General features: G+C 56.6%; 2 protein-coding genes across 2 annotated transcripts; both read right to left on the bottom strand.

The window, feature by feature from the left end:
* Positions 1-342: 342 nt before the first annotated feature.
* Positions 343-7,548, bottom strand: CDX2 (caudal type homeobox 2). The gene is made up of 3 exons (XM_002721423.5): positions 6,720-7,548; positions 3,338-3,483; positions 343-2,628 (listed from the first exon to the last, which is right to left on the bottom strand). The coding sequence occupies exons 1-3, from the start codon at positions 7,258-7,260 to the stop codon at positions 2,371-2,373; spliced, it is 945 nt and encodes a 314-aa protein (XP_002721469.1). The 5' UTR covers positions 7,261-7,548; the 3' UTR covers positions 343-2,370.
* Positions 7,549-15,540: 7,992 nt separating this feature from the next.
* Positions 15,541-25,758, bottom strand: URAD (ureidoimidazoline (2-oxo-4-hydroxy-4-carboxy-5-) decarboxylase). Its single transcript, XM_002721424.6, has 2 exons — positions 25,414-25,758; positions 15,541-16,278 (listed from the first exon to the last, which is right to left on the bottom strand). Exons 1-2 carry the CDS (start codon positions 25,718-25,720, stop codon positions 15,932-15,934), a joined length of 654 nt encoding a protein of 217 aa, XP_002721470.4. The 5' UTR covers positions 25,721-25,758; the 3' UTR covers positions 15,541-15,931.
* Between the last annotated feature and the right edge of the window lie 1,284 nt (positions 25,759-27,042).

The following is a 27,042-nucleotide window of genomic DNA, read 5'->3' as shown; positions in this document are numbered from 1 at the left end:
ACCGGGTCCTCAGTAATTTCTGGCGCCCACGAGCAGGTCAAACCGCTCCCTCCAGGTCCCGTGTCGCCTCCGTCTCGCTCCGAAGGTGCCACGGTTGTCTCGGCGTCGAGGCTCAGTGACCCAGTTCGCCAGGGTGGGCCCTGATTTCTGCGCCTGGGCCGTGACCCGGGCGGCTGGGCAGGCGCCCGCAGCCGCAAGCCGGGGACTTGCATTTCAGAGAGGCCGAGCGCCCCTCCTTGGCCCCCCGACCCTCGCGCAAGGGGGCCGAGCCCCGGGAAGGGGAAGGACTTGTAATCGCTTGCAGCGGGACAATGCCGACTTTTGAACCTCTAACCACTAAGCAAACAACCCTTGTGCTCTTGCTCCACTGTCCAAACAGGGTTTATTGACAGGCGTTTCACGGCAACGCATAGCAACCGCGCCAGCGGCCAGGGGGCGGGCATGTGGGCGCGGCCAGGGCGCGGGGCCCGCGCCCGCAGCCCTGGGGGTGGGGGGACAGCTGGGATTGCCCCAGACCCGAGGCGGAACCTCTCGCCCAGTGGACGCCAACACGGCTTCCCCCGCGTGGCAGCCCCGGGCCCCTCCCTCTGCTCTCAGGCCAAGGCGTCCGCGGCCCCGGCCTCCAAGGGCCCCTTTCTCAATCCTGGGGCAGAATCCGCCACCCGGAAGGGCCGTGGACTCGGGGAGACTTGAGCGCCTCCTGCTGTCTCCCCGCTCCGTTCGTCCTCCCCGGCAGCCCTGGAGCCACCTCTGCCCCTCGTGGAGGCGCTGATGTGGGCTTGGGAGGACCCTAAGATGGAGGGCAAAGCTTGGAGGAGGGCGGCCCGGTCAGACGATGAGACCCGGCACTGCCCACTTCTGGGCCATCTCTTGGACCCTCCTCTGCGGGGCGCGGGAGAGAGGCAGAAAGGAGTGTGGAGGGCGAAGGGCCGCTCTAGCAATGCGCAGCGATTCGTGGGGGATGTTACCTCGGGAAAGCAGAAGAAATTGTTTGTATTCAATCTTATATCTGAGCATCCTTCGGGGTGAGGGGTCACTGGGGGACTGGAACTGCTGGATGAGACGCCTCGAGGCGGCCCTCTCGCCCCCAACTCCCGCCCCAGTCCGCAGCAGCTGGTGAGCAGCTGACCATTCAGATGTGCATTTTGCCAAAGGCACCCCCAGGAGAACCACGCATTCCACAGTCCGAGGCTGGGCCCAGGCTTGGGGGTAGGGCAGGTCTCTTGCTCCCTCGGGCTTCTGACGGGGGGTGGGGGTGAGGGGGTGGGTTACACGGCTGTCCAGATAACCTTCGCCACCTCCCTCCCTGAGGTTTCTAATTATATCTTTGCAAGCGGAGAAGCTATGTCATTCCTTTTAAAAAAAAAAAATCATAATTCCAGGCAAAATCTGAAGACGGTGACTACAGAATCTACAATCTGGAGAGCTCCTTTATCTCTTTTTAGAAAACATTCGACCGTGTTGTTCAGATTCACCGCCCCCCCCCCCCAACTTCCTTCACCACTTCTCTCCCCCCATGGATCCAGAGGCCCTTGGAACACTGGCTGGGACGATTCGTAGACTCACGCCCCGAACAGCAGCGGTGGCGGCGGCCGCAGCAACTGCCCTGGCTTCCTCAGCCGCGAGATTGTGGAAATGACAGGAAGTCCAGGCTGGCTCTGGCATTTATGGCACTGACATACATTCAGCCCGGAGAAAGCTCTGGTGACAGGCTTTCTAAACAAGGCCCGGCGGGAGCGCGCCTTGGAGTCCCACGACCACCCCCTCGCACCGCACGCCAGCCAGGACAGGCCGCCTCGCGGGTTCTGCAGTCCTTGGCCCGGCCAGCGTCCTATCTCAGCCGCCTCTGGCTCCTGCAGTGTCAATCTTGCCTGCCCTCGAGGCAGGAGGGCCAGGTGGTCCTCCCTCGGCCAGCCGAGAGCAGGCGACAGACATCTCGGCTCCCAGGGCTGCGATGCCGAGCTGGCGCGCTCGCTCTCTCGCTAGCTCGCTCGCTGGCTCTCGCCGCCTCAGCTCCCACCGGAGACGCAGCCTGCAGATCTTGGGGGGCGAGGAACTAGGGAAGAGGGGTCCCAGAGCCTGGTCGGTGTAGACAGTCCAGCCAATGCTTCTGCCAGTACCGGAAGAAGCTCCAGCGGTCATTTCCTGTCTCCTCACGGGGTCAGAGCCAGACTGGACACGTGAAAATCTAAAAGGCGGCTTCCTCGAGTCCCCCAGGCCCACCACCGTCTTTCCTCTCGGCCCTTCGCTTTCCCTCCGAGGGCCAGGTTTGCAGCTGTGCGGATTGTGGGTGCCGGGGAAGGGGGTCTCATCTCAGGATTCCAGCAGAGTCCACGCCCCTCACGGCTCAGCCTGGAACTGCTCTGCCGCTCACTGGGTGACAGTGGGGTTCAACACGCCCGCGGCCGGCCCCAGGACCCCGGGCACCGAGCCAGGCACGGAGCCTTGCAGGGAAGGCACGGGGCTCAGGGGCTCCGGGACGCTCCGCAGAGGACCTGGCTGAGGCGGGGGCGGCTGCTGTGGGGGCGGCGGCGGCGGCGGCTGCTGCTGCTGCTGCTGCTGTTGCTGCAACTTCTTCTTGTTGATTTTCCTTTCCTTGGCTCTGCGGTTCTGAAACCAGATTTTCACCTAGAAACGGACAGGTGGAGAAGGTGTGAGGAGAAAGAGGACCAGGAGGCAGCCGCTGGTGCCAGCTAAGGGCTCCTTGCCCTTCTAGAAGCTTCCCAGGGATACCCCGTAACAGCTGGCCACCAGAGCCGCCCCAGGCGTAACTCTTCCTTGCTCTACACGATTCTTTCTAGAATAACCTTTATCTGCGTCTTTACCGGAACCTCAGAACCAAGGAAAACAGAAACTGCCCTGCCCTGTGGACCCAAGCAAGCAGACACAGCGCTTCGTGGCCCTCTGATGACAACGTTTGGCTCTTCCAGTCTAACCAGAAGTATGATATTCCTCACCTTGGAGCTGAGAGCGACATTTAAGGTGGAGCTTCCTGGCTGCCAGCTAGCCCCCCCCCCCTTTCTGTGAGCAGGGGCAGAGATTTTTATGTTTTATTTTCCTCCTATTTTTGCTATATTTCCTACTCATTTTTCCAGAAATAACAACAACAACAAAATACCCTACCTGAATAGAATGCCAATAACGCTCTGGGCTTTCTCTCGTACTTTCTAAAACACTAAATAAATAAAGTTTCCATAACATCAAAAAAAGGCAACCGGAGATAGGGACATTTGGAAAATGCTCCACTGGCAAGTTCTCTTGCAGTCAGCTGCGGGCTGGGGTCAGGCTTTGTGACCGTCCCCAGCAGGCCTTGCCCGGGGAGCAGGGCGGTCCCCACCTGTCTCTCAGAGAGCCCCAGCGTGGCCGCCAGCTCGGCTTTCCTGCGGATGGTGATGTAGCGGCTGTAGTGAAACTCCTTCTCCAGCTCCAGCCGCTGGTGGTCTGTGTACACCACGCGGTATTTGTCTTTCGTCCTGGTTTTCACTGTGGAGGAGGAAGGAGAAGTTAGAGCTGAGAACTACAAGGCAGCCCATCAGTCATGGGTAATGACAAACCTCCCTAACCCAGAGGCCGTTTCTCTTCCTCCACCGCCCTGGGGGGCCTGGGTTTGGCCGGTTCCTGCCAAGTCTGACAAGACCCCCCAAAGGGTCCTGGTTGGGGGGAGGGTGTGAGGCTAGTGAGGGCCAATAAACTGACCTTGAGGTTAAGTGGTTTTTAAAATCGAAGAGAAACCAAAACCTCATACATAGAAGCCGGCACAACTCAGCCACCTCTTTGGTAAACCAGTCAGCACTGAAATATGTTTAGCACCAAGGGAGAGGGGCAGGAGGGGGAGTGGTCAGAGCTCCAGGCCTCCCAGAGGTGACAGCTGGCCCCCCCAAAGCTCTGGGCTCATGGCTATCCCTCCAGGGGCACAAAGCGAGGGTGTACTCTTGTGTTTGTGGAAAGCAGGGCGCAGGTGCTGATAGGTCAGCCGCTGAACCATCGCCCAGGCACAGCAGGCCCATGGGGTGAAATTCGGAGCTGAGGGCTGGAAGTCCCCACCTGTTGGGGATTCTTTATACCTGCTCTAGCCAGGTTTACGATCTGACACTTTTTCTTTTTTAATCCTCCATTTATTCCTGCCGCAAACCCCGCTGGAGCTATCCTGACCAGTGATCTAGGCTCATTGGATTGAGTCAACATATTAAAGCTTGGATTGATTGTTTTACTGAAGGGCCTTGACAAATAGTATCCTCGTTGTTGGAACAGCAGGCCCCAGCCCGGCGACTCCACCGAGGTCTGTCCCAGGTCAGCCCTTGGCGGAGGGGCAGCCCCAGGTCGGGGGCTTCTTGAAGCTGAACAGGTTCAATCGCCCAGTGCCCAGTCCCACAGGAAGATCTGAAGGGGCTGGGAGCCGCCTGGAGGTGTTTAATGCCCCGCGGGCCGACTTTGTTCAGGTAAAACCCTTTGCAAACCACAACAAAAGCGCCCTGGGAAGATACTGGCGGATCAGAGGGAGCTCCCCCGAGCCGCTGAAAGGGGAACACAGCCGCAAACAATGCAGGACAAGGCGATCTTATCAAAGAAAAGCCCTTTCAATGCCTTAATAACAACCGCATTCTGTTTGAATTACCACTACTGAGCAAATGGCGGGCCCCGCTTTCATCCCCCTCCCCGCCAGGCGCATTAACATAAACACGGCCCGGCGGGCGCATTTGAATGCGCTCCGCGGCCGCGACCCAGCGCCGGCAACTACCGTGCGAGCCACGGGCGTCCCGGGAGTCTTGTGCCGGGGGCCGCGTTCACCCGCGACAACGTCGAAACCCACTCGCTCCTCTTCGCGGCCTGGGAAACGGAGGCTCGGACCAGGCCACGCATCTAGCATAGGGCAGGGTGGTGCTGGAGCCCAAAGAGACACCTCCAGGGACGGGGAGTGGGCGCAGCCCAACCCCCGGGAGCGACGCTGGACTTCGGGTGCCTCGGAGCCGCCTTTCGCTCGGGTGCTGCTTTTTCAGCGTACGGGGCAGGCGCGGGGGAGGCGGCGGCGGCGGGGACCCGGTGCGCTCAGCGGCCCGCGCGCTCTCCTGTCCCCTGGAGGCGCCCCTCACCCCCTGGGAACCAAGGAGGGCGCTGAATGGGAGGTGGGATGAGAGGGACATGTCAGAATTCATTATTGACTGCGAAAGTCACCACCCTCTTTCCGGGCCCTAAAAGAGACAATGGCAGGGCTGGGAAGGTGTATATCAAAGCCGGCCGGGCCGCGGACCCCCGCTCCGCCCCTTGACAGATGACGCTGCGCAGAGGAGCCGGGCTCCGGGCCGCGGGCCGCGGCCTCCCCACATTAACATCACAAGGGCCCCGCGCCGACCGCGGACTCGCCACCTCGGCGCGGGACTTCACAGCCGCCTCTCTGCTGACCCCGCGGCCCCGGTGGCTGCGGCGCGCCTCCCCGCTTCCCTCCTCCCCCCCCTTCAGCCCCGCAGGCCCCACCAGGCGCAAGGGGGCCTTGGGAAGCTGGAGTCTGGGTGCGCGCCCCGCTAGGACGGGAGCGCCTCCTCTCAGGGAAGGGACCGCGCCGCGGCTCCGGGGCCCACGGGAGGCCGCAGTCGCCGGCGGGACACTCCCCAGTATGCGCGCAGCTACGCGGAAGCCGAGGCCGGAGACAGCCCCCAACGCGCGCGCTGATTTATACGGCTGTAATTGGCTATAAACCTCTGCGCAGTGGCCATAACCTGCACGTCGGCCCAGCTGGGCCAGCAGGCGGGCAGTGAGCGAAGAGGAAGGGCAGCGGCCGGGCCAAGACTTGTGTGAAAGAGGGTGACCAACAGGATTCGCCCCCACTACACCGACGCGCGCTTGCTCCCCCACCCACCTACCCTAGACACACAACCCAGTACCCAAAGGAGCAGCCCCGCAAGCCCGGGGTCCCCGCTAGACCCGAACTGCATGCACGCCCCATCTCCAGTCCCGCGAAAGGAAGGTCCAGGAGACTACCCCTGTCTGGAGCCGCCCCAGGACTCCCGCGGCTTCTAGTCCCTGGCCCTCCTTCCAGCTGTCGCCGAAATGACCCCTTCCCAGATCAAAGGTTCAGAGACAGGGGCGCGCCTCCTTCCCCTCGGCCCCGGGACTGGCACCTTCCTTCCAGTGACTGCAGCTTTCTTCCCGCGGTCTCTTGGATGGTTGTGCTCCGATCCCTTGAATTGACCCGAATGCCTGAACCCGGGCCCAGGCTCAGCCTCGCTGGCCACCACTGTTTGGATGGCCCAGATGGGACAGGAGAGCGCGCGGGAAGAAACGGTCTGGACGTGGTCGGGGGCGGGGGGCGTCCGAGGCTCCTATCCTTGGCGACCGGGGAGCTGCGCACGGAGTGCAGCCGGCAGCCGGCGTGGAGGAAACGATGCTGCCTGGGTCCAACCATAAGCGGGCCGACATTCCCTGGGCGCCTCCCGACGGTGTCCTCAAGTTGGGAAGGAGAAACCATTGGAAAATGGGGGGAGGGGGCTTTCCTCTGCCCTAAACTGAACACGGTGTGTGAGACCCAAAATATTCACTGCCGGGCGCAATAGCCAGTCCAGTCCCGCGGGGCGAGAGCCCCCTGAATTGGGTCCCTACCCCGCCTCGCCCGTCCTGGCGTGGGGCTTCCAGACAGTCCCGGATGTCCCTGTGCGCGCCCCGGACGCACGGCAGCCAAGCCCTAGCTTCCCAAGGCCCTCCCGTGGGGCGCTGCTGCTGCTTACCTTGGCTTCCAAGGGACGGCTGCGCCGGCTTCCGCATCCACTCGCACAGGTTCCGCCGCTGCCCGCCGGGGGACAGCTGCTCGGCGGCAGCGGTAGCTGGGGGCCCGGGCGGGCCAGGGTTGAGCGTTTGCAGCAACCCGGAGGCGCAGGAAGGCGCGGCGGCCGGGTGGTGCGGGTGGTGGTGCGGGTGGTGATGCGGGTGGTAGTCGGCGGGGCTGCTGTAGCCCATGGCGGCGGCCGGCGAGCCCCCGTTGAGGCCGTGCGCGACGGCGTTGGCGGCGGCCGCGGCACCCCCCGGCGCATAGCCGTTCCAGTCCTCGCGGAGCGGGGCGCCGTACGCGGTCGGCCAGGACGGCCCCGGGGACTGCGCGCTGTCCAAGTTCGCCGCGGCTGCAGCCGCGGCCGCCACGTGGTAGCCGCCGTAGTCCGGGTACTGCGGGGGGCTGACGAAGTTCTGCGGCGCCAGGTTGAGGCTGCCCGAGTGGCGCACGGAGCTGGGGTACATGCTCACGTCCTTGTCCAGGAGGTAGCTCACGTACATGGTGGCGAGGGCCCGAGAGCACACCTCACCATGCTGCCTGGAGACAGACGCTGGAGGCTGCCGGGGGCGCGAGCAGGAGAAGGGGCGAGGGGGTGCGGGGAGCAGCGTTGGCTGCGCCCCAGCCTGCGGTGCTCCGCTGGCTCCTCACGGCGCCTCTGCCTCTGAGGCGGTCCCTCCCTCCCTCTGACCTGCCTCCTCCCTCCTTCCCTCCCTTTCTTCCTTCTTTCCTCCCACCGCCTTCCCACTGGGCGGCAGAGGCGGGGAAGACCCGCCACAGGCTGGCGTGCGGAGCCCCGGGCCGGAGACCTTACGTGATTAACGAGTGTTTACAAGACGCTATTAGTAATGACACAGACACCAATGGCTGGAGACGTCGAGGCGCAGCGCGCACACGGCGCACAACCCCCAGAACCACGATTTGCATTTTAAAAGATAAAGGGGGGGGGCGAGCTCGCGAGAGGGTAGCGACCTGATCACAGCTAAATATTCAAACCTTTATTGTTAAGAGCTTCCTCCTTCCAACCTGGTGCACCTTTAACCTCCAATCACAGGTTCAAAGAATGAAACCAAGAGACTTGCAAAAGACGGGGCGGGCGGGGCTGGGGGGGGGAGCTATCTTTGTGGGAATCTGGGCTCCGAGGTAGAAGCAGTCCTGTTTATGCTTTAGCTAGGAAGAGGGCGGTCAAGAAAACTCGCTCTGTTCCAAAGAGAGAAAGGGAAGCTACTGCTTTGATGACACCGTTTCTGATCAACCAAGGGGTGGACCTAAGGAAAGGGCCCGTCTTTCCCACCCTGCTGCCCGGGCCAGCAGATCACCCTCACAGCCGAACATTTTCTTTTTCTCGCTCAAGGAAATCGCTCACCTTCCGCAGAAGATAAATAAAGTCCGAACTCAGAACTCATCTGACACCTGGCGTTTGGGTTACAGGAAGTCAGTTTATTCCCAACATATCTCCATTCAAGAATTTACAGTTTTAACTACAAAAGCACGGGGTAGATATGACAGAGGGGTGACTCTGGAAGGCAGTCACTGGAGAACAGGAGGGGATTGCAGGGATGGGCCAGGTGCGCGCACCTTGCATGGTGTTCCGTTTGTGAAAATTCAGCGAGCCATACTTCTGTGTCGTCTTATATTTAGGGAGCTGGTTTTAAATCAGAGAGGGGAGTCTGGAATTTCTGCGAATGCATGGCCAGGTATTCTATGTCTCACAGCATTCCTATGTCCTGAAGCATTTTCTCCTTTACCAAGTAAAACGTTCTCCCAAGAAATTTGTTTTGCATCTCTGGCAGGATAGGACGGCCATTAATAATGATGAATTGTTGCTAATGAGACCTTCCAATGGGCAAAGATTGAGGAAACCACCCCTCTTGGTTATTGGAGAGCTGTGCCCAGGGGACCCAGGGGGCTGGAAGTGGCCCCCATCGGGATCCAAGCTTCGGGGCCAGGCCGGGAGCGCCAAGGCGGAGAGGTCGGCTTCCGCCGGCGTCCGTCTTGGTTTGGGAGGAGTAGAATCTCGCCGCCTGTCCTGCCAGGCGCAGTCGACGCCGCCAGCCTCAGACGCCGGGCCGGCGGCTGCCGGGCGTGGGTTGCGCAGCGGAACCGGCGGCGTTGCGTGCTCCGGTACCACGCGCGCGCTCGTCACGCTCTTGGAGACCTGCACTTGTCGGTTTTCATTGTCCAGCGCTTCCCTTGGATACGTGTCACCGCCGCCTCCACTTGTCAGCTCGGGGAGTGTTCTCCAGCGCTCTTTATCTCCCAGTGTCCCCAGGCCTCCCAGGATTGAGCACAACCCAGGTGCTGTGAGCCATTTCTTTTTACGTATGACAGCCACCAGTCCGCCAGTGCAGACCGGCCACCGCGCCATCATAGTGGCCTAGGGCTGCGGAAACTCGGCTTTCTGGTTCCTCCCACCCCTGGCATTTTGCAAGGAAGGTGGTTTTCAAATTAGAAATTTCAGGATTCACGAGAGCCAAGGAGCTCAAGAGACTGTGCACTCAGGAGACAGGAGACCCCAGCTGATCCTAGGTGTTCTGCCCCCCCCCCCAACGCCCGGGGCCTGGCAAGAACAGCCGAGTGCCATCTCGGTTTCCTTAGAAATAAAAGCAGAAATGAACCCCAGGTCCCATTATGGAATCCACACCATCGAAGGGAGAGGAGAAAGGGAGTGGGGGTGTCCGCAGTCCTGATGGAACAGGAATGTGGGCAGGTAAGTGGTGGGGACCAAGAACTTTTGATCTAGCCAACATCTCCCCCTCCCATCTCTGGAGACACCCCCCGCCCCAGCCCCCCAGGCCTGAGCTCTGGCAACCCTGGCTGAGGCTCCAGCCTGCGTCTTCGGAATGCACACATTCTTAGGAACAATCGCTTTATTAGGGACAGCCATTCCCTCCGCCCCATGGTGGCCGCTTCCTGCGTTTTTATGGCCCAGGCGGCCGCTGGCTAATTGTCCTTCTTCCAGCTGTGTCTCTGCGCTGCCTTGGAGGAAGGGGCCTGACCTGCGAACTCAGTTGCTTTGGGAGCGGCCAGGCCTGCTCCAGACCTGGATCAAGCTGGGCCTGAATGCACAGGGTCTCAGGGAAGCCTGAGCTTCCTTTGGGGTGCTTGAATTGAGGAGAGGAAGCCACTGTGACAAGCCCATCTATCTCCCTCCTTGTAAAAGTGAGGTGCCTTGGCGGTGGCAGCTTGGCCCTGCCTACAGTCCCAGGGTCTGGGCTGTTGGGGAGAAGATAGGAGCTGTAAATGATGTTCCTGGACAAGCTCCTCAGAATGGAAGTTTCCCCCCAACATCCAGGTTGTCCACTTGGCCAAGAAGGGGTGCAGCATTGGCGCTTGGCCAAAGGTCAGGGCTGGGGGTGGTGGTCGGGGAGCAATCAGAGAGGAGTAGGAGGTAGGTGATGGGAGAGGAGCTGAGTGCAGGAGCCATCAGCATCAGAGCTCCCCATGGGGATGTCCGAATCCTAGGCCCATGGTGTTTGGCAGCTTTCTTTGTCTTTGGGTTTCCCAGGAAGGGACAGGGATGCCCTCCATGGCCCCTGCTGCTGGAGGTACACTTGCATCCAGTACCTCTCCATCACCAACCTGCTACCAGGCCAGAGAAGCCCGCACAGCACATTGCTCCAGGGAGTCCAGGGAGGCTGGAGTTGGGCTGGGGCTGAAGCTGCAAACCCAGGGAGCCCGAGCCAGCACTGGCTTTTAAAGGCAGGAGAGGGTGGGAAGAAAGAGATCCAGGTAAACACGCGCACGAAGACAGCAGGGGCAGCCAACGCCAGGTTATCAAAGGGATGCCTCTCTGTTACTGAAGCCATTCCACATTCCTCAGAAAGGGTCCGGGCTTCCAGGACCACCACCACCACCACCACCCCCACCCCGACGGTGGCAAGGACTGGGTCCGCAGAGGGGGTGGGAAGCAGGCGGCAGCCGGAAGGGGCGGGCTGCCCTGCCAGGCAGATGAGACACTCCTTAAATCCACAGATCATTGACAAGGATCCCTCCCAGCTCAAAGGTCCCCAGTGTTTGCTCCAGCTAGGGGGACCCTGCTCTGCCTGATATTTGCGGCTCCTAGAAACTGGGGAGCTTGGTGACCTACATTACCCAGACAGCGCAAGCAATCTGTATCCACCTTAGCGCGTAAGTCTGCTTTCTCAATCCCCTTTAAATTAAGAAATTCATCCAAAACCCACAGCCCTTTCACACCAGCACTCTTCCCCTGCACTGGGAAACTGTCGTCCCACACGGACTCGAATTCCCAGGGTAATTAAGAAAAAGTGCTAAGACAGAGAATGCTCTCTGCTAGAATGATGCAGCCTAGAAAGCTACTCAATCTCTCCTTGATTTGCAGTCTAAGGAGCCTTTGGGGCCATTGGAGGCAATCAAAGAACAGCTCATTAACAGATGCTCTGACCCCAGCAGCCCCACCCTGCCCTGCCGTTGCCCACTCATTAACATCTCTGGGAAGGAAATCAATGACAGTGTCCTTTCTGTGAGGCCTCCCCAGAGCCCACCACCTGCCCAGCCTCATCAGGCCACAATGGAACCCAGCACACTCGTCCCGAAAAGCAGGCAGTGGCCGCAGCTGCCCACAGCTGCCCAGGCTCCATGAACAGCAGCAGATGTGTCCTCCTCCAGGGTAGAGGAGCCTGCTTTCCTCCTGAGCAAACTGCACATCTGGCCGTCTCCACCTGAGGACAAGTTTCTGAATTATGGGAGGTTGTCACAGGGCTACGGGTTTGCCGGGTTTGCCGCTCAGGCACCAGAGTGAAGGAGAATTAGATGAGGAAAACAGAGCTGCCTTACATCCCAGGGAGGGACCACGAAATTTTTTGATTCAAGGCAAGGGATGCTTTCCTTATCCAAAATATAGGAGGACACTTCAAAAAGTATATGGAAAATAGAATTAACAGATCAGTTTGGTTTTGGTGCAAAATATGTGAAATCCATGCATTAACAGGATCTTCAAAAGCTTCACTGAAAATATGTATTATGAAAAAACTATGCATGAATTTAAATATTTTTGCATTTGAAGAAACTTATCTTTTCTTCAAAGTTTTTTTTTGTTTGTTTGTTTTAAGGTTTTATTTACTATATATTTGAAAGGCAGAGTTATAGAAAGGCAGAGGGAGGCACAGAGAGTGAGAAAATCTTCCATCCAGTGACTCACTTCCCAAAAGGCCACAAAGGCAGAGGCTGTGCCAGGCTGAAGCCAGGAGCCAGGAGCTTCTTCTGGGTCTCCCATGTGGGTGCAGGAACCCAAGCACTGGGGCCATCTTCCACTACTTTCCCAGGCATAGTCGAGAGCTGGATTGGAAGTGGAGCAGCCAGGACTCGAACTGGGATACCAGCACTGCAGGCAGTATCTGTACCTGCTACACCACAGTGCCTACCCCAAGAAACCTATCGTTTAATTCCATTTTTTCATGAGCTTTTGAAGTGCCCTCATATTCTCACAGCCAGATCAAGGAACATAAAGAATCCAAGGAAAGGGGGGGGGGGGGATCATCTTTGCATACAGAAATCTGATTTTGCTCAATGGATGAAAGCTACACAGATAAATAGGAGTGGCCTGTTCTCCTTCTTTCTTCAAAAACTAGTGCCAGTGGACACTGATTGGGACTGCATGATGCAGTATAATTCTAGGTGAGGGATGAGCACAGAAAATGATTTAAATCCCTCCAGAGGGAGGAACCTAGGGCAGCCTTGGGGGTCAGTGGCTCAGGAGCAAAGGAGCTCCATTCTAAAGGGAACGGCTGGATGCCAGAGAGAGGCTGGCTGTCCAGCCAGGCACTAGCCCGGTGTTATCATGTGGGTTTGGAGTGGAGGGCTTTCAGTTAACATTTGTTCTGTCACCATTGTCTTGTGCCTCCAAAGACCTCTGTTTAATCATATGAAAATAAGTTCCTAGGAAGCCCCAGAGGCTATGTTTTATATGGCTGGTGAGGGAACACACTCAGATAAAGGTTCAGCTCTCCTTGACCACCGCCCCCCACCCCCGGGCCCATGGGCTTAGCTGCTTTCCCTAGAGGGGTGACAGGAATCTTTGGGTCCCTTCCCAAAGGAGCATCTGAGGCCCAGAGAGGTGAGGTAACATATCCAAGGTCACACAGCTAGGTCTTCAAGTCCCTAAAAATAAACCTCTGCTGCACGTGCATTCTTTGGGACTCACTGCAGCCTGCAGAGATGTTAATGATTACTAAGGCGGGCTGCTGCCACTCAGGAAACACATCCCCAGCACACAGCCATGCAGCAGTAAGATCCAGAGAACCTCACTCCCCACCCCCAGCTCCTGCACCTGACAGTTTCAGAATAACCGGGTTCTGCCGGGGCTAGAAATCTGGCAACTTTTCACCTCCTATTCGTTGACCGGTGGGTGGGTTTTCCATAGGCTCTGTCCCAGGTTTTTTTCCAGTCAACAGAGAAGGCACCTGCTGCTTTTGTTTCACAGCAAATACTTTCTCAAAAGAGTTCTTCTCTCCTCCTGAGAACCCATTTCCTGGTGTGCCTGATCGCTAGAAAAGGCGTCCAAGCTCCAAATGGGAGAACTGTCCCTTCTGTCTTCCCAGACCCAGGCTGGGATCACCTCTGGGGCACACAGGCTGGGCAACCTACCTTTCCGAATAAAAAGGAAACCCCGTTCTGTTCCCCAGTTATGTAGGCATGTGGCAAGGTCGGATTCGGCTCCCCAGTTCCTAAGCTGAGCTGCTCTCTCCGATTCCTTTACTCAAACCGTTCACCTGCCCAGGTTTGGACATCTCACAGGGGTGCGGACATGGCATAAGGGCAGGGATGGAATGTCCAGTGGCAAACCTTGATTCAGATCCTCGCCTTCCAACCTTCAGGGTTGTTTTTGGGCTTGTGTGTGTGGTTTGGTGCTTATTTTGTTTTAACGAATCAGTAAGTAAGGTACTAATTCTTCATTCTGGAATCTGCCCCCAACCACTTCTGTGCCCCGGGAGGCACCTGGGATGCCTCTTAGCTCTCAGCCCCGGCTGGCGTGTGCACTCAGGTCCCGGTCCGTGGCCGCTGTGCCTACGGCCAGGGTTTGTCTCCCGCATCCTGCGCACCAGGACAGAACCGAGGCCAGCAGAAGCTCAGGTCGTGGCTCTGGTGAAGCCAAGATGTAGCCAGAGAAGACTCCCCTGCCTGATCTCGGCAGCCACAGGGGACCCGTCCAGGTGCGGAGCAGCCTCGGCCTCCGCGCTACTCCTGGAAGGGGCAATGAGAGCCACCCACGGCCTTCGCCTAACCAGCCCCGCGCCCGCTCCTTGGACTCGCCCTGGCGGCTGCCAGTCGCGGGGGGCCTGAGGAAGCGCCCGGCGAAGCCAGCGCTCCTTCCCCTCACTCACACCTGCTTCAAAACAGGCAGAGGCAGCGTCTGCCCGCCATGCGGACCCCTCCCCACGGGAATAAACAATTTCCCGGACAAGCTGTGGGCTGTTGAAAATGTTCAAATGGTGTAATCCGAGACGCAGAGGTCCAGAGCTCCTCTCCACTTCCACCAAAGACCCCGCAGGGAAGCTTGGGCCGGTGGGTTCTGCGCCTTTTACCTGGAGCGCATTGCTGCATTTAGGGGCCGTCTATGCAAACCCTGGATTCCTCTTAGTCTTGGGTCACTCTGAGTCTTGGGCCCAGCCAAGCAGCAGAGTCTCCGGTGTCAGATTCCGTGCCCCCCCCCCAAAGTTACCTGGCAGGAAGGAGACGGGACCCAGCCCAAAGCCTCCCTCTGGGTCGCAGGGTGCAGGAACTGAGTCATCAAGCTCTCTCCGTCGAGTGTGCCAGGTGCTCCTACCCGAGAGGTTTCTGGCGACAGGGACAGTGGTAGCAGCCTGCTTTCCCCGAACCTGTCCCATAACCCACTTCTCTTGGCCTTCACCCTTGCCGCACTGGTGGGAACACCTATAAGAGGGGGGAAGGAAGACGGGACTCCGTGGCTAAGTTCCTAGTGCTCCACCGTGATGTCAGGCTGTGGAACATCAGTCGCAGAACCAGGGGAGCAGCCGTGCAGCTCTCTATGGAAAAGTTCTTAGCTTGTTGTTGTGGCTGCTTTGCTAACCCTGCACGGGGCTGGTTATCCACGGAAGGCCTTGCCTTCACCTCTTACCCTGCCTGCCTTGGGGAGACAGGGCTGCTTTCCTTCTCTGCCAACAGAAGCCTCAATGGTATTCTTTGGGGGCCCTTTAGGCAGACGTGGTGAGGGGCAGATATGCAGTGGGCTTCCAGGGAGGCTGGCGTACTTGCCCCTCAGCCAGCCCTGGAGTCCCGGCATGAACAAGAGGTAGAGGACTGTGCAGGGCAAGATTTCAAAGGCACCAATCTCCTTGCATTTCAGCAGGGTCCCCCCTCATCCCACGGCGCACAACACTCAGCATTGGGCAGAGCGTCTTGTCATCAATTTAAAACCGGGTAGATTTCCTGAGGGCAGTGGAGCCAGCCCCCAAATGCCCATCTTCGGGAGAGCCAGGGCACTCACCGGCTCCTGGCCTTCAGGTTTTGCCTACGTAGAGACACCCGCTTCCCACTGCTCTCCCTCTGAGGAATCCCTAGCTGCAGCCATTCTGCCCGAGCCCTCGGGGCGCCTTCCCCCAGAGGACCCCGCGCAGATTGCTCCTGGGGCCATCGCCCGCCTCCCGCAGTTTCCCGGCTGCGCCGGGACCGAGACCAGCGCTCTGTCTTCCTAGCTCCAGCCCCCAGCGGCGCCCCAGAGCCAGAAAGCCACTTCGGGCTCACTTGTAAATGCCGGGTGCTGCAAATGAGGTGGGAGAAGAAAAAACAAACAGACAAACCGCTGGGAAACACAAGAGGCCTTTTTCCGTCCGTTTTGCTTTGCGGCTCGGGCTTAGCCGGAGAGGGTGGGAAGCCGACACGAGTAGGCAAAGCGCTTTGGATCCACAAAAGCTGGCAGTGCGGGCAGGCCGCACCGGGAGGGAAAAATTGAAGCAATGAGCTGGATAACTCGGGGTAGAGTACTACCCCTGGATATTTTGACAAGGCATGCGCGTGAGGGGGGTGGGGGGTGGGGAGAGGCGTATGATTGCCTTAATTCTCCACTTCTTCTGCGCGTGTGTGCGGACGCCGATCTGGCCCGAGTCAGCCTTGCGCTCACCCGCACCGCGGCGGCCAGAGGCCCGGGCGCATGCCGCGGTGCGCCCGGGGGTGGCCCCGCGGACCGCGCGTCTGCTACAACTTGGCAGGGTTGGAGCCGAGGAGGTCGGCGAGGCGCAGGCGACAGATCTTCTTCACCTCGTCCAGGGCGGTGCGGAGCTCCAGCGCCGGCGGGCGCCGCAGCCGGCGTGCCAGCTCTCGTGGCACGGCCGCCCTGTCGCTGAGGCGCGCGGCGAGCACGAAGGGGAAACCGAAGCGCGCGCGGTACTGTGCGTTGAGCTCGGCCAGCCGGAGCCGCTCGTCGGCGCCCAGGTTCGTCAGCCCGGCTCCGCTCTGCTCCCGCTGCGACTCCGCCGTGAGCGTTCCCCGCTGCAGCTCGCGGCCGGCCAGGTCCGGGTGGCAGCGCAGGATGCCCTCCTGGCCTGCAGAGAAACACAAACACGCAGCGGAAGCGCGTTGCGGCGCCTGCATCCTCGCCGCGTCCCGGGGAGGGCGCGCCGCACTACGTACGGCTCTGTCCGCGGTGACGCGGCGCACGGGCCCGGCCTGCCCTCCTACCCCGCCCGGAGGAGGCTGCGGGATCCGAGCGGGGTCCCAGCGGAGCCGGCCCTCTCTCGAGTTCTCGACCTCCCGCCCCTCTGGGTCCCCGCTACCTTCGGGCCCATCCAGGACCCGGGGGCGGGGCGGGAAGTGGCCAGGGTTGTCCTTTGAGACTTAGAGGAAGAGTGGAGGGGAGAGAGGGCGGCCGCCGAGGCTCGGAATTTACGACTTGCTCCGGAGGGAGCGGACCTCGATAAGGAGCCCGAGCGTTCCGTATCTTCTCAAACCCCTGTGCTCTCGGGGGGGGGGCTTTGATGTCGGAAGGGGCCGGACGCGAGGGCCCGAACACTTCCTGCGAAAACCCTGCCACGGGTTTCGTTCTGGCCGAAGGAGGACGCGTAGGGGCGGGGCGGGTCCTGGGGACTGGGCAAATAAATGCCCAGGGTTTTGTGACCCTAAGTGTGAGTTACGGGTTTCTGGAATCTGACATCCAAAGGGCTTTGCAGATGATTAACTGCAAAGAAATCCATTTCCCACCTTTGAGTGAGGATGGCGTTTCTCTTTTCAAGAAAATCCGGGCTCACCTCCCCACCCCACCCCCACCACCATCCGCCCTGCCGGCGGCTCATCAGTCCCCTCACTGCGGCTGGAGACCCCAAGGGCCAACAGAGAACAGAGGATTCTCGGAAGAAAGCTTTTTCTGGTCCACACCCGGACCTTGGCGGCTTGTCTGAGCTGCTGAGCCCTAACCTGGGGGGTTCCCGAGGCGCTGCCCCGTCACTTCGATGAGCGATGAGCGGTCCAGAGAGAGAGAGAGAGAGAGAGAGAGGGAGGGAGAGGGAGAGAGAGAGTCGGAATCCTGGGCTCTAGGCAATATTTCAGATGGGGCAGGCAGAGGGCCAGGATCTAGACAAGGAATGACAGCTGAGTAGTGGTGAGCATTAGAGAGGGTTCATCTGTCTGAGACCCAGAGCCCACTGAGACTAAGAGCAGTGGTCGTTTTTGGTGGTGTAGGTAACCTTTGAGGAGCTGCGCTGACCGGCCACACTCCCTGCTGCAGCACCTCTGGCCCGGGAGAGGGGAGTGCTGGATCTGAGGCTGCCTTGGCGGAGAGGAGTATTGAAAACACCCTTGTGTATCATACACAGAGCAAATGGGGCTGCGGTTGTAGGAAAAGCTCCTCTTCCTCAAACGTTACCATTGGTGCCCAATAAGGACAGGTGGGATGGTGACGCTCGCTGGTGGATGTCCCCAGAGGAAGGGACAGTCAGAGGCTACCTCTGAAAGATCAGCGGATGAAAGTTCAGAAAGGGTGGGGTGACCCGTCCAAGGTGACTCAGCTGGCTGCACCGAGCACCCTCCTCACTACTGCCCCTGCATGGTTAAGGGCGTTCAAAAGGAAACCAGAGTCACCAACGGCGCGCTCTCTCTGTCTCTCTGTCTCTGTCTCTCTCTCTCCCTCCACTTCAGTTTCAGGCCGTCTGTCCGGCACCCTGCCAGCAGGGCCCTCCAGCACTGCCCGAAGGAGACCTGCCTTCCCGCTCCCTGCCCCCAGCCTTGTCAGGTGTTCAACTCCCTACCTGGAGGAGTGGCCCAGCCCTGGGCCATGGTTGGCAGCAGTGCCACAAGGCTGCTCACCGGCCCTCCCTGGAGGGAAACGCAGCTCGGGGCAGACAGCATCCCTACCCAGAGGACTCCTCGGCCCCCACCTGGTTCAGGCCCAGAAGATGAGCCCTGAGGGCTTACACTCCTTAGGTATTTGTGAACTTCTGTACCCTCACCCAGGTGGGGGGGTTGCAGAGGTTCTCTCTCTCTCTCTGTCTCTCTCCAGTTTCTTCCTCCAGCGGGAGCTGGAGTGGGGGGACTAGCAATTGGGGAGGAGTGTAAGGAGCGTGTCTTCTTACTGCCCCTACACCTTCCTGCACTTCCCCCAGCACACCGGCTGTTGGGGGGGGACACGCACGCCAGACCTGGCCCTGGCCCTGGCCCTGGCCCTTCCTGCCCTTGCCCACAGAGGTTAATGTTTGCCTGGGAGTGAGCATGGGTTTCCACTCTTCTAGGGAGGACAGGGAAGAGAGAAGAGAAAGGAGGCAGGGCATGGGTAGAAGAAAAAAGACTACAATAAGAGGATCTGGGCTGCACACACACACACACACACACACACCCCTCTGGTGTAGGTGACAAGGAAAGATGCACTGAGATGGGGAGGGGATGGTTGCTCAGAAGAAACAAAAGCCGACCTCCTTGGCCAAAGAGTGCACCATCATTGCCCCAAATCACTGTAGCCAGGGCCCAGCTCCCTACCACCACCTGTGTATACCAAAGCTACTCCTGGCTGCTCCTCCCCCCAGTCCCCACAGTAATCCCAGCAGGAAACTGGAGACCAAGCTGGCTGATGCCACCTCCCTGTCTCCAGTCCTGAACCCCACCCCCTAACCTCAAATGCCCAAGTGAGGGCCAGGTCAGGGCGTGTCGGTGCTTCTGGGTCTTCCGTGAGCTTCAGGACTTGGGCTGTGTCACTGGCACATCACACCAGATGTAGGTGTGGCCCTGAGTTATTTGCTGGGATCTCAGGGCATGAATCACTGTACCTGAAAGAGCTCCTGGCATAGAATAGACACGCATTGTTTCAGCAGGAGAATGGCGGGGACAACAGTGGTGGCCTCTGACGGACAGACGATTACCCAGAGCCCGTCAGACGATTACCCAGAGCCGCCTACCAATCCACCTGCGGCCATAGCCACAGGGTGGCCTTACTCTTGGTGCAGTGGGGGACTGTCCCTTCTGTGAAAAGCCACCTGTTCCTTTTGATGCTAGACCTCTTATAGAAAATTTTGCTTCTGTGACCTAAAACATCAGTTTCCTCACCCCCAACCTGTCCCCACCCACGAGCAAACAAACACTTTAGACTAACTCATCCCATAAACAAAATGAAAGCTAAGCTCTCTTGGTTTCTGCTCATGTCTCTGCTCCACCAGACAGCAAATCCCTCCGAGGATTGCCTCCTGGCCTCTCAGCTTCCTCCCCTATGCTTCCAGGTTCGCTCTATCAAGCGTTAAGCCCCACTTGCCAGTCTGCTCTCCCCAAAGTCACAGATGGTAGGCCTCTTGCTGGAGGCCTGAGCAATGCCCTGGCCCTTCTTTGTCAGGAGCGTGTCTCGTGTCCTGTGCCACACGGTGGCCCCCTCTCCTTGTTGACAGATTGTCATCGTTTGCCTTTAGAGACACTTGGCTTCCTTGCACCTTGCTGTCTTGCTTTGTGAGCTCACCAACGCTGAAGACCCTCTGGGGCCCGTGGGCACACCCCTTCCTTTCTGTACCCGTTTCCAGGCAGTGCCATGATTTTCCATTGTCACCAAGTCCCCCATGACACTCAGATCTTGGCTTTCCACTGGGTTCCTGTCTTGGGATCCGATGGGGCCTCGGCATTCCCATTTGGGTGATTGTGAGACACCGTTGACTCAACAAGTACCTTCCCCCATCTTGTCCTCGCAATTCTGAGTCTTCCTCATGAGAGAAAATGAGACCACTCTCCACCCAGTTGCGCAGACTAGGGGTTTGGGTCTCATCATTAATTCTTCCTTGTTTCTTTCTTGCCTCCCTCACCAAATCCATTTTTAAAAAATCCTGTTGGCTCCAACTCCGTTCTGAGCACCAGTCCCGTCTCCCCTCTCTACTGCCCCCAGCGTGGCACCGGCTTCCTCCGTTCTAACCTCCACTACTGCAGAAGCCCCTGCACCGGACCTGCCTGCGTCTGATGTAGCCCTCACCCCGTTCCACAGCAATCTTTGGATCACCTTGCAAGTGGAGAAAACCAGATTTCTTGCTGCAAAAAAAGCTCTCCACCCTCTGGTCTAGCCTGCCTGCTCCTGACTTTCCCTCTGCCAAGTCCCTTGCAGCAACCAAGTTGGTTCCAGGCTGCTCTCTCAGAGTAGTATCAACCTAGATCTTGGCAGCTTCCTTCTCATCCTCTGAATTTTTCTTTTTAATTTGAAAGACAGAGAGAAAGAGAGAACAAGAGAGATAGAGGGAGAGACAGAGAGAGAGAGAGATATTCCATCTGCTGGTTCACCCCCACAATAGCTGGGGGTGAGTCAAGCTGAAACCAGGAGCCAGGAGCTTCATTAGGGTCTCCCACGTGAGTGCAGGGGCCCAAGCACTTAGGCCATCTTCCCCTGCCTTCTCAGGTGCATTAGCAGGGAGCTGGATTGGAAGTGGAGCAGCTTGGTCTCGAACCAGCGCCCATATGGGATGCCAGTGTCACGGGTGGTGGCCTACCACACCATGCCACAATGCAGACCCCTGGAATTGTTTTTTTACTTTTCTTTTCATAGGATTTATTACAAGTGTGCAGAAATGCTGACGATTTTTTTGCATTCATCTTGTATTTTGTAACTTCTCGGAATTTGTTTATTAGCTACAGTTAGGCTTTTCTCTATATAGGATCACCTGTGAATGCAGAGCCTTCTTTCTCTCCTTCTTTCCAATGTGTATGCCTCTTATATCTTGTCTAACTGGCCTAGCTATAACTTCTGGTTAAGTGTTGAATGGAATTGGTGAAAGTATACCAATTGTACTTTTCCCAACTTGGGAGAAAGCTTTCAGTCAGGGTCTTGACATGGGTTACAGGGACCCAGGGACTTGAGCCATCACCTGCTGTCTGTCTCCCAGGGTACACAATTCACAGGAAGCTGGAATTGGAAGCGAAGCTAGTGCTTGGACCCAGGCACTCCACTATGGAATGCAGGCGTCCCAAACAGCAGCTTTGCAGTCGTGCCCCACACCCAGCCCACATCCTTCCGTTCTAAACTTGAACTCCATTTGCTACAAAAGATCTCTTTCGGAGGTCAGTGGTGGCACAGAGAGAAAGTGATACCGACATCCCATATGGAGCTCAGTTTGGGTACCAGCTGCTCAGCTTCTGATCCAGCTCCCTGGGAAAAGGCAGTGTTTGAGTCCTGCACCCACATGGGAGACCTGAATGAAGCTCCTGGCTTCTGGCTTCAGCTTGTCCTAGCTCTGGCTGTTGAGGCCATCTGGGATGTGAACCAGCAGATGGAAGATTGTATCCCTTTCTTTCTGTAGCATTGACTGCCAAATAAATAAACTTATCTCTTCACTTATTTATTTGAAAGGTAGAGTTACAGAGAGACAGAGGCAGAGAAAGAGAGCTCTTCCATCCACTGGTTCATTCCGCAGATGGCTGTAATCACTAGAGCTGAACTGATTCAAAGCCAGGAGCCAGGAGCTTCATCCGGGTCTACCACATGGGTGTAGGGGCCCAAGGACTTGGGCCATCTTCTGCTGCTTTCCCAGGCCACAGCAGAGAGCTGGATTGGAAGAGGAGCAGCTGGGATGTGAACCAGTGCCCAAATGGGATGCCAGCACTGCAGGTGGCAGCTTTATCCACTATGCCACAGCACCGGCCCCATAAATAAGCCTCTTATAAAAGACTTCTTTTGTTATTACTTTCTGTAGTATTGCATATTTTTTCAAATCATTCTTAGAACCTGAAATCATTGTATTTCTGTATGTTAATCCTGTCTGTCTCAACAGTGCATAAGTTCCTTGAAGGCAGGGATTTGTCTTGTTCACGGTTCAATTCTCAGTGCTCAGGATGATGCCCGGGCACGGTGGGTGTTCAGGAGGGATTAACCAACACATCACTCTTGGAAGGAGTGTGATATAGTTTTGAGTGAATAAACAAATGAACACATTTTAATAGTTTAATCTTAAAAAAACTTTTACATGACAATTATTGATGTCTGAGCCCTTCATTGGTTCAACAGATATGCTCTGTAGTCAGTCCTGCATAATAAACTATTGTCATTGCCAAATGACACAAAGATGCATGATGGCCTCCTATGAAAGCTTTATTGCTCTTGATTTTTAACACAAATCAGTCCTTACCTGTTCGAGGGGTATGTCTGTGTGTGCGCATGTGTGTGTGTGTATGTGCCTTCTTCCTTTTCCCATGGCCATTCCTTTTGCCTGGAATCCCTTCCCTATCTTTGGTCTCTGGGACCTGATTGGCTAGAGAGGGAACATTGTCCCTTAGTGCTGGAGCCCAATATTGATCCTGGAGTGCCACCTACTGGTCAATTGCCATCATAACAAAACCTGCATGGCCTCCTTGGTTGACTTCAGCACCCTGACTCCTCAGTTTTCTGCTAACGTGGAAGACTGTTAGGAACCCTAGTAGAAGTCCTGGATGAGGATGGTGGCCACATCCTGCATCTCCCCCAAGGTCCCTTCTCGTTTCTGGATTCAAAGACTCTATTACATCTAGTTTATATGCTGTGCATTAAATTTGATTTTTTGAACAATAAAAATGGTATATATTATGGTGTACAACTTGATGTTTTGACATATACACATATAGATACATATATATTGTACAATGATGAAATCAAGTTCTATCATATTCATCGCCTCACATTCTTTTTTAGGTGATAAGAACATTTAAGGGATCAGCACTATGGTATAGTAGGTAAAGCTGCCTCCTGCTGCAGTGCTGGGCATCCAATATGGGCACCAGTTTGAGACCTGGCTGCTCCACTTCCAATCCAGCTCCCTGATAATGTACTTGGGAAAACAGTCCTTGGGCCCCTGCACCCATACGGGAGACACGGATCCTGGCTTTGGCCTGGCCCAGCCCCAGCTGCTTGCAGCCAGTTGAGGAGCGAACCAGTGGATGAATAGATGAAAGACCTCTCTCTCTCTCTCTCTCTCTCGCTCTCTCTCTGCCTCTGCCTTTTAAATAAATAAATACTTCTTTTTAAGAAAAAAGAACATTTAAAATCCCGCTTACTTAGCAATATTCAAGTTTCCAATAGATCATTGTTAACTATAGCCACTATACCATACAACAGGGCATGTTGGTTGATTATCTTGAAACTGGGGTCTGGGACATCCAGTGTTAATATTATTTGAAAAAGTGAATGAAGGAAACCTCTGGAAACTTTGTAACCTTTGCTTCTGAGTCTCAGGAAGACCCTTCAGAACTTGTTGGGTGGATTCTCAGTTGTGCCACTGTTTTCAAATGCTGTCGGGTTGACTACCAGGATTAGAATTCCAGTTCCACTGGAATTCTAGTTCAGGGTAAATCCAGCCCCGGTCCTGAGCACTAGAGGGTTGGGGCTGGCAGGGGGTCCACCCTTTCTCTCCTGAGGGGCTGTCCTTGCTCAAGTTATTTAATCTTTCTGTGCCTCCGTTTTATCATCTGTAAGATGGGGGAAATAATAACAATAATAATACTTATGTCAAAGTGTTAGCAGGAGGATTGAGTGCATTAACAAATGCAAAGTGTTTGGGAAAGAGCATGAAACACACCAACAGTGAAGGTGCAGCAAGTTGTAGTTACGGGTCACATTGCTATCACCATTGCTAACCTTGCTGATCTTCTGCCATCATGATACTCGATACAGGATAACTGCTCAGGACCTGGGCTGGATTTACCCTGAACTAGAACCTCTGGTCAGAGGCGAAGGAACACATGCTGATGGGAAATAGAGAAATGCTGATTTTATCCTCAACCGGTCTTGGCACAGAGTAATACATGGCAAATCACGGAGTAACCCTGCCAGCCGTGAGTGAGTGACAGATTGCAGCAGTGCACTCCGCCCTCTCGCGCTCTCCCAGTCCTGCCCGCCCCAGCCTGAGCCCCACAACCCCTTGGGGTGTGACGATGCCACATTGTGGGATTTTCCTCCTGGGTTCTGTATTTCCTTTGTGGAGAGAAAGACGTCCTTTGTGCCTTTTCCACGCCCTTTACCCCTGTGGCTCTGGAGGTTCCCACTCCCCTCCTGCATCCTCCTGCCAGCCGCGGGGAGCACGCCTCCTCCCCCTGCCCCTTCCAGCTTGTCCTGCAGACTTGGGGCTGAGAAGCTGGGGTTAACCTACTCTTCCAGCTGAGACCTAGCCTGCCGTTTTTAAATTTGAGACAGGAAAAGAGAGAGAGAGAGAGAGAGCGCGCACACGAGAGCAAGCGAGCGAGCAGAGAGCCAGCTTCCATGTGCTGGTTCACTCCCCTAAATGCCCACAACAGCTGAGGTGGCCAGGACAAAGCCAGGAGCCTGGGACTCCATCTAGGTCTCCCACATGGCTGGTAGGGACTCACCTGCTGCCTCCCGCAGCAGGAAGCTAGAATTGGAAGGCACAAGCATCTTCCCCTCGCTGGGCCAAACACAGTCCCTTTCCGTTTGATTTTCCATTGCCCTCTGCTCTTCCTAGACTGGAAGGAGGTTTGCTGCATTTGGAGATGTTCATCTGACAACCGCGGGCCTCGCAGGACCCCCATGACCATGTGCCCCTTCGCACCTTTGCAGGGTGGCAGCCAGCAGGTGCTGGCCCGAGCCGCCCCCCACCAACCCCCACACGAAGGCGGCCCCCGCCCCTTGTCCTTGTCAGGACGTCGTGGCCTTCTGCAGAGGGCCTGGGGCAAACGGTGCAGTTGGCGCTTCGGAGTCCGCTGGGTGCGCCAAAGCCTCGGGCTCCCTGTCTCCCCATCTCGTGCCCTGGAGAGCCTCCATTAGCAGTCCCTCGCCTCAGCCTCACCCCTTCTCTCCCAGAGTCTCCTATCGATCCCGACCCTCCTTTTCTCCCTTGCCCCAGGCCGTTGCTGACCCGGTGGAGTCCAATCTGGCCCCAAATGACAGCCATGTGCTCCTTGCCCTGGGCGCCTAGATCTGCTGATACCCAGCTGTCTCCTGGCTTGCCTACAGACCAGGACATGGCCAAAGCGAACACTGGGCGGCTCCCGGAGGTGGGTCTGTGTCTGACCTTTGCTCTGTGAATCACAGTGCGCGACCTATCACCCCATTCCTCTCTCCGACCCCGCGGCTCTGCTACTGGACATTTACCTGTGGCCACCATGCGCTCTGCCAAACCACTTGGCCCTGATCCTGCGATGGGGCTTGGTTCTCAGGGAGTATCCCTACACGAATGCATCGTGGGCAAGTGTTGTCAGCCACAGATCTGAAGTCCCCTGGCCCGGAGCATCTCCCCCCAAAGCCATACCTGACTGTGGCAGGGCATCAATGAAGGCGAGGAAGTGGTGCTCCAGCTCGGCCGCGTTGGAGAACGGGCGCCGCGACCACACGGCCGCTGCGACCAGGGGGCACCTCTCCACCACGTTTCCAAACACGTCCACAAATTCTCCAAAATCCATGGAGTTGACCTTCTCGATGTCCATGGCTCCTGTTCGTCTGGAGGCAGAGGGATGCCCGGCTGGTCGTCCTCTCCGCGAGTGGCTGGCGGATCCCACACTCTGCTTGCTCGCCGGGTTTTGTTTGCTGAATGTACAAGCTTGCTTTTTAGGCAACATCAGCTTAGCATGTCTCAGCCGCCTCTGGGAGACGCTAATCCAGGATGCTTGTGTAATAAACAAACACGGGCTGAGGTTGCAATCCAGGGAGCAGAGATCTCCCCCGGCAGATCAAACCACTCCCACAAGCAAACACAGGGCCATGTTGGACTTGCAGTATTTAAGTCAGGTACACCTTTGGCGTCATTGGCAGTTTTTAAATACATAAATTTACTTTAAAGGCAATTAGAAAGAAAGACAGGGAGAGAGAGAGAGGTCTTCTATCTGCTGGTACACTCCCCCAAATGGCTGCAATGGCCAGAGCTGGGCCAGGTCAAAGCCAGGAGCCAGGAAATCCATTTAGGTCTCCCACCTGGGTGGCAGGGGCCTAAGCTCTTGGGCCATCCTCTGCTGCTCTCCCAGGCACATTAGTCGGGAGCTGGATCAGAAGTGGCCCAGCCAGGACTGGAACTAGCACACATATGGGATGCCAGTGTTGCAGGCGGAGTTTTAAGCTGCTGAACCACAATGCCAGCCCCTGGCATTTTAATGTCATCATTATGCCAGAAGAGCTTTCCTTGATAATTCAGACCCCAAGCGATCCATGGATTTTGTCCTAAATCTGCACACTGATGTTTGGCCAGAGACGCACCTGGGCAAGACCAAGGCCTCATCTCTTAAATAAAAGAAGTTGATGAACTCTCTTTCAAAGAGGGTAAATCTTTTTTTTTTTTTAAAGATTTATTTATTTATTTGAAAGGCAGAGTTACAGAGGCAGAGAAAGAGAGTCAGAGGTCTTCCATCTGCTGGTTCACTCCCCAAGTGGCAACAATGGCTAGAATTGGGCCAATATAAAGCCAGGAGCTTTCTCCAGGTCTCCCACGTGGGTGCACAGGGCCCCAAGGACTTGGGCCATCTTCTACCACTTTCCCAGCCCATAGCAGAGAGCTGGGTCAGAAGTGGAGCAGCCAGGACTTGAACCAGCACCCATATGGGATGCTGGCACTGCAGATGGCAGCTTTATCTGCTAAGCCACAGCACCAGCCCCTAGAGAGTAAATCTTTACAGACAATCTATGCATCTAAATATGAGATGTGTGTGGGGAGGTGTGCACCCACAGACAGAGGCTATTAAATATCTCATTGTTCTTAATAGCAAGAAGCTGGCAACATTATAAAACACTACAAAGTATACTATAAAATGATCATTTTATTGAAAAAAATAAACAATGTACAAATGAAATGCTAGTAAATTTACTGCTAAAGGTTTCACCATTATTGATCTTTTCAAGTGTGATAGAGGAAAGGGTTAATACTTCTATGGGCCCGACATACAATGGTTCA

The sequence above is a fragment of the Oryctolagus cuniculus genome, chromosome 9, assembly GCF_051225735.1.
Source record: "Oryctolagus cuniculus isolate XC-2025 breed Fujian yellow rabbit chromosome 9, ASM5122573v1, whole genome shotgun sequence".
In the NCBI taxonomy this organism is placed as follows: domain Eukaryota; kingdom Metazoa; phylum Chordata; class Mammalia; order Lagomorpha; family Leporidae; genus Oryctolagus; species Oryctolagus cuniculus.
This window is presented reverse-complemented; position numbering and strand designations above follow the sequence as displayed.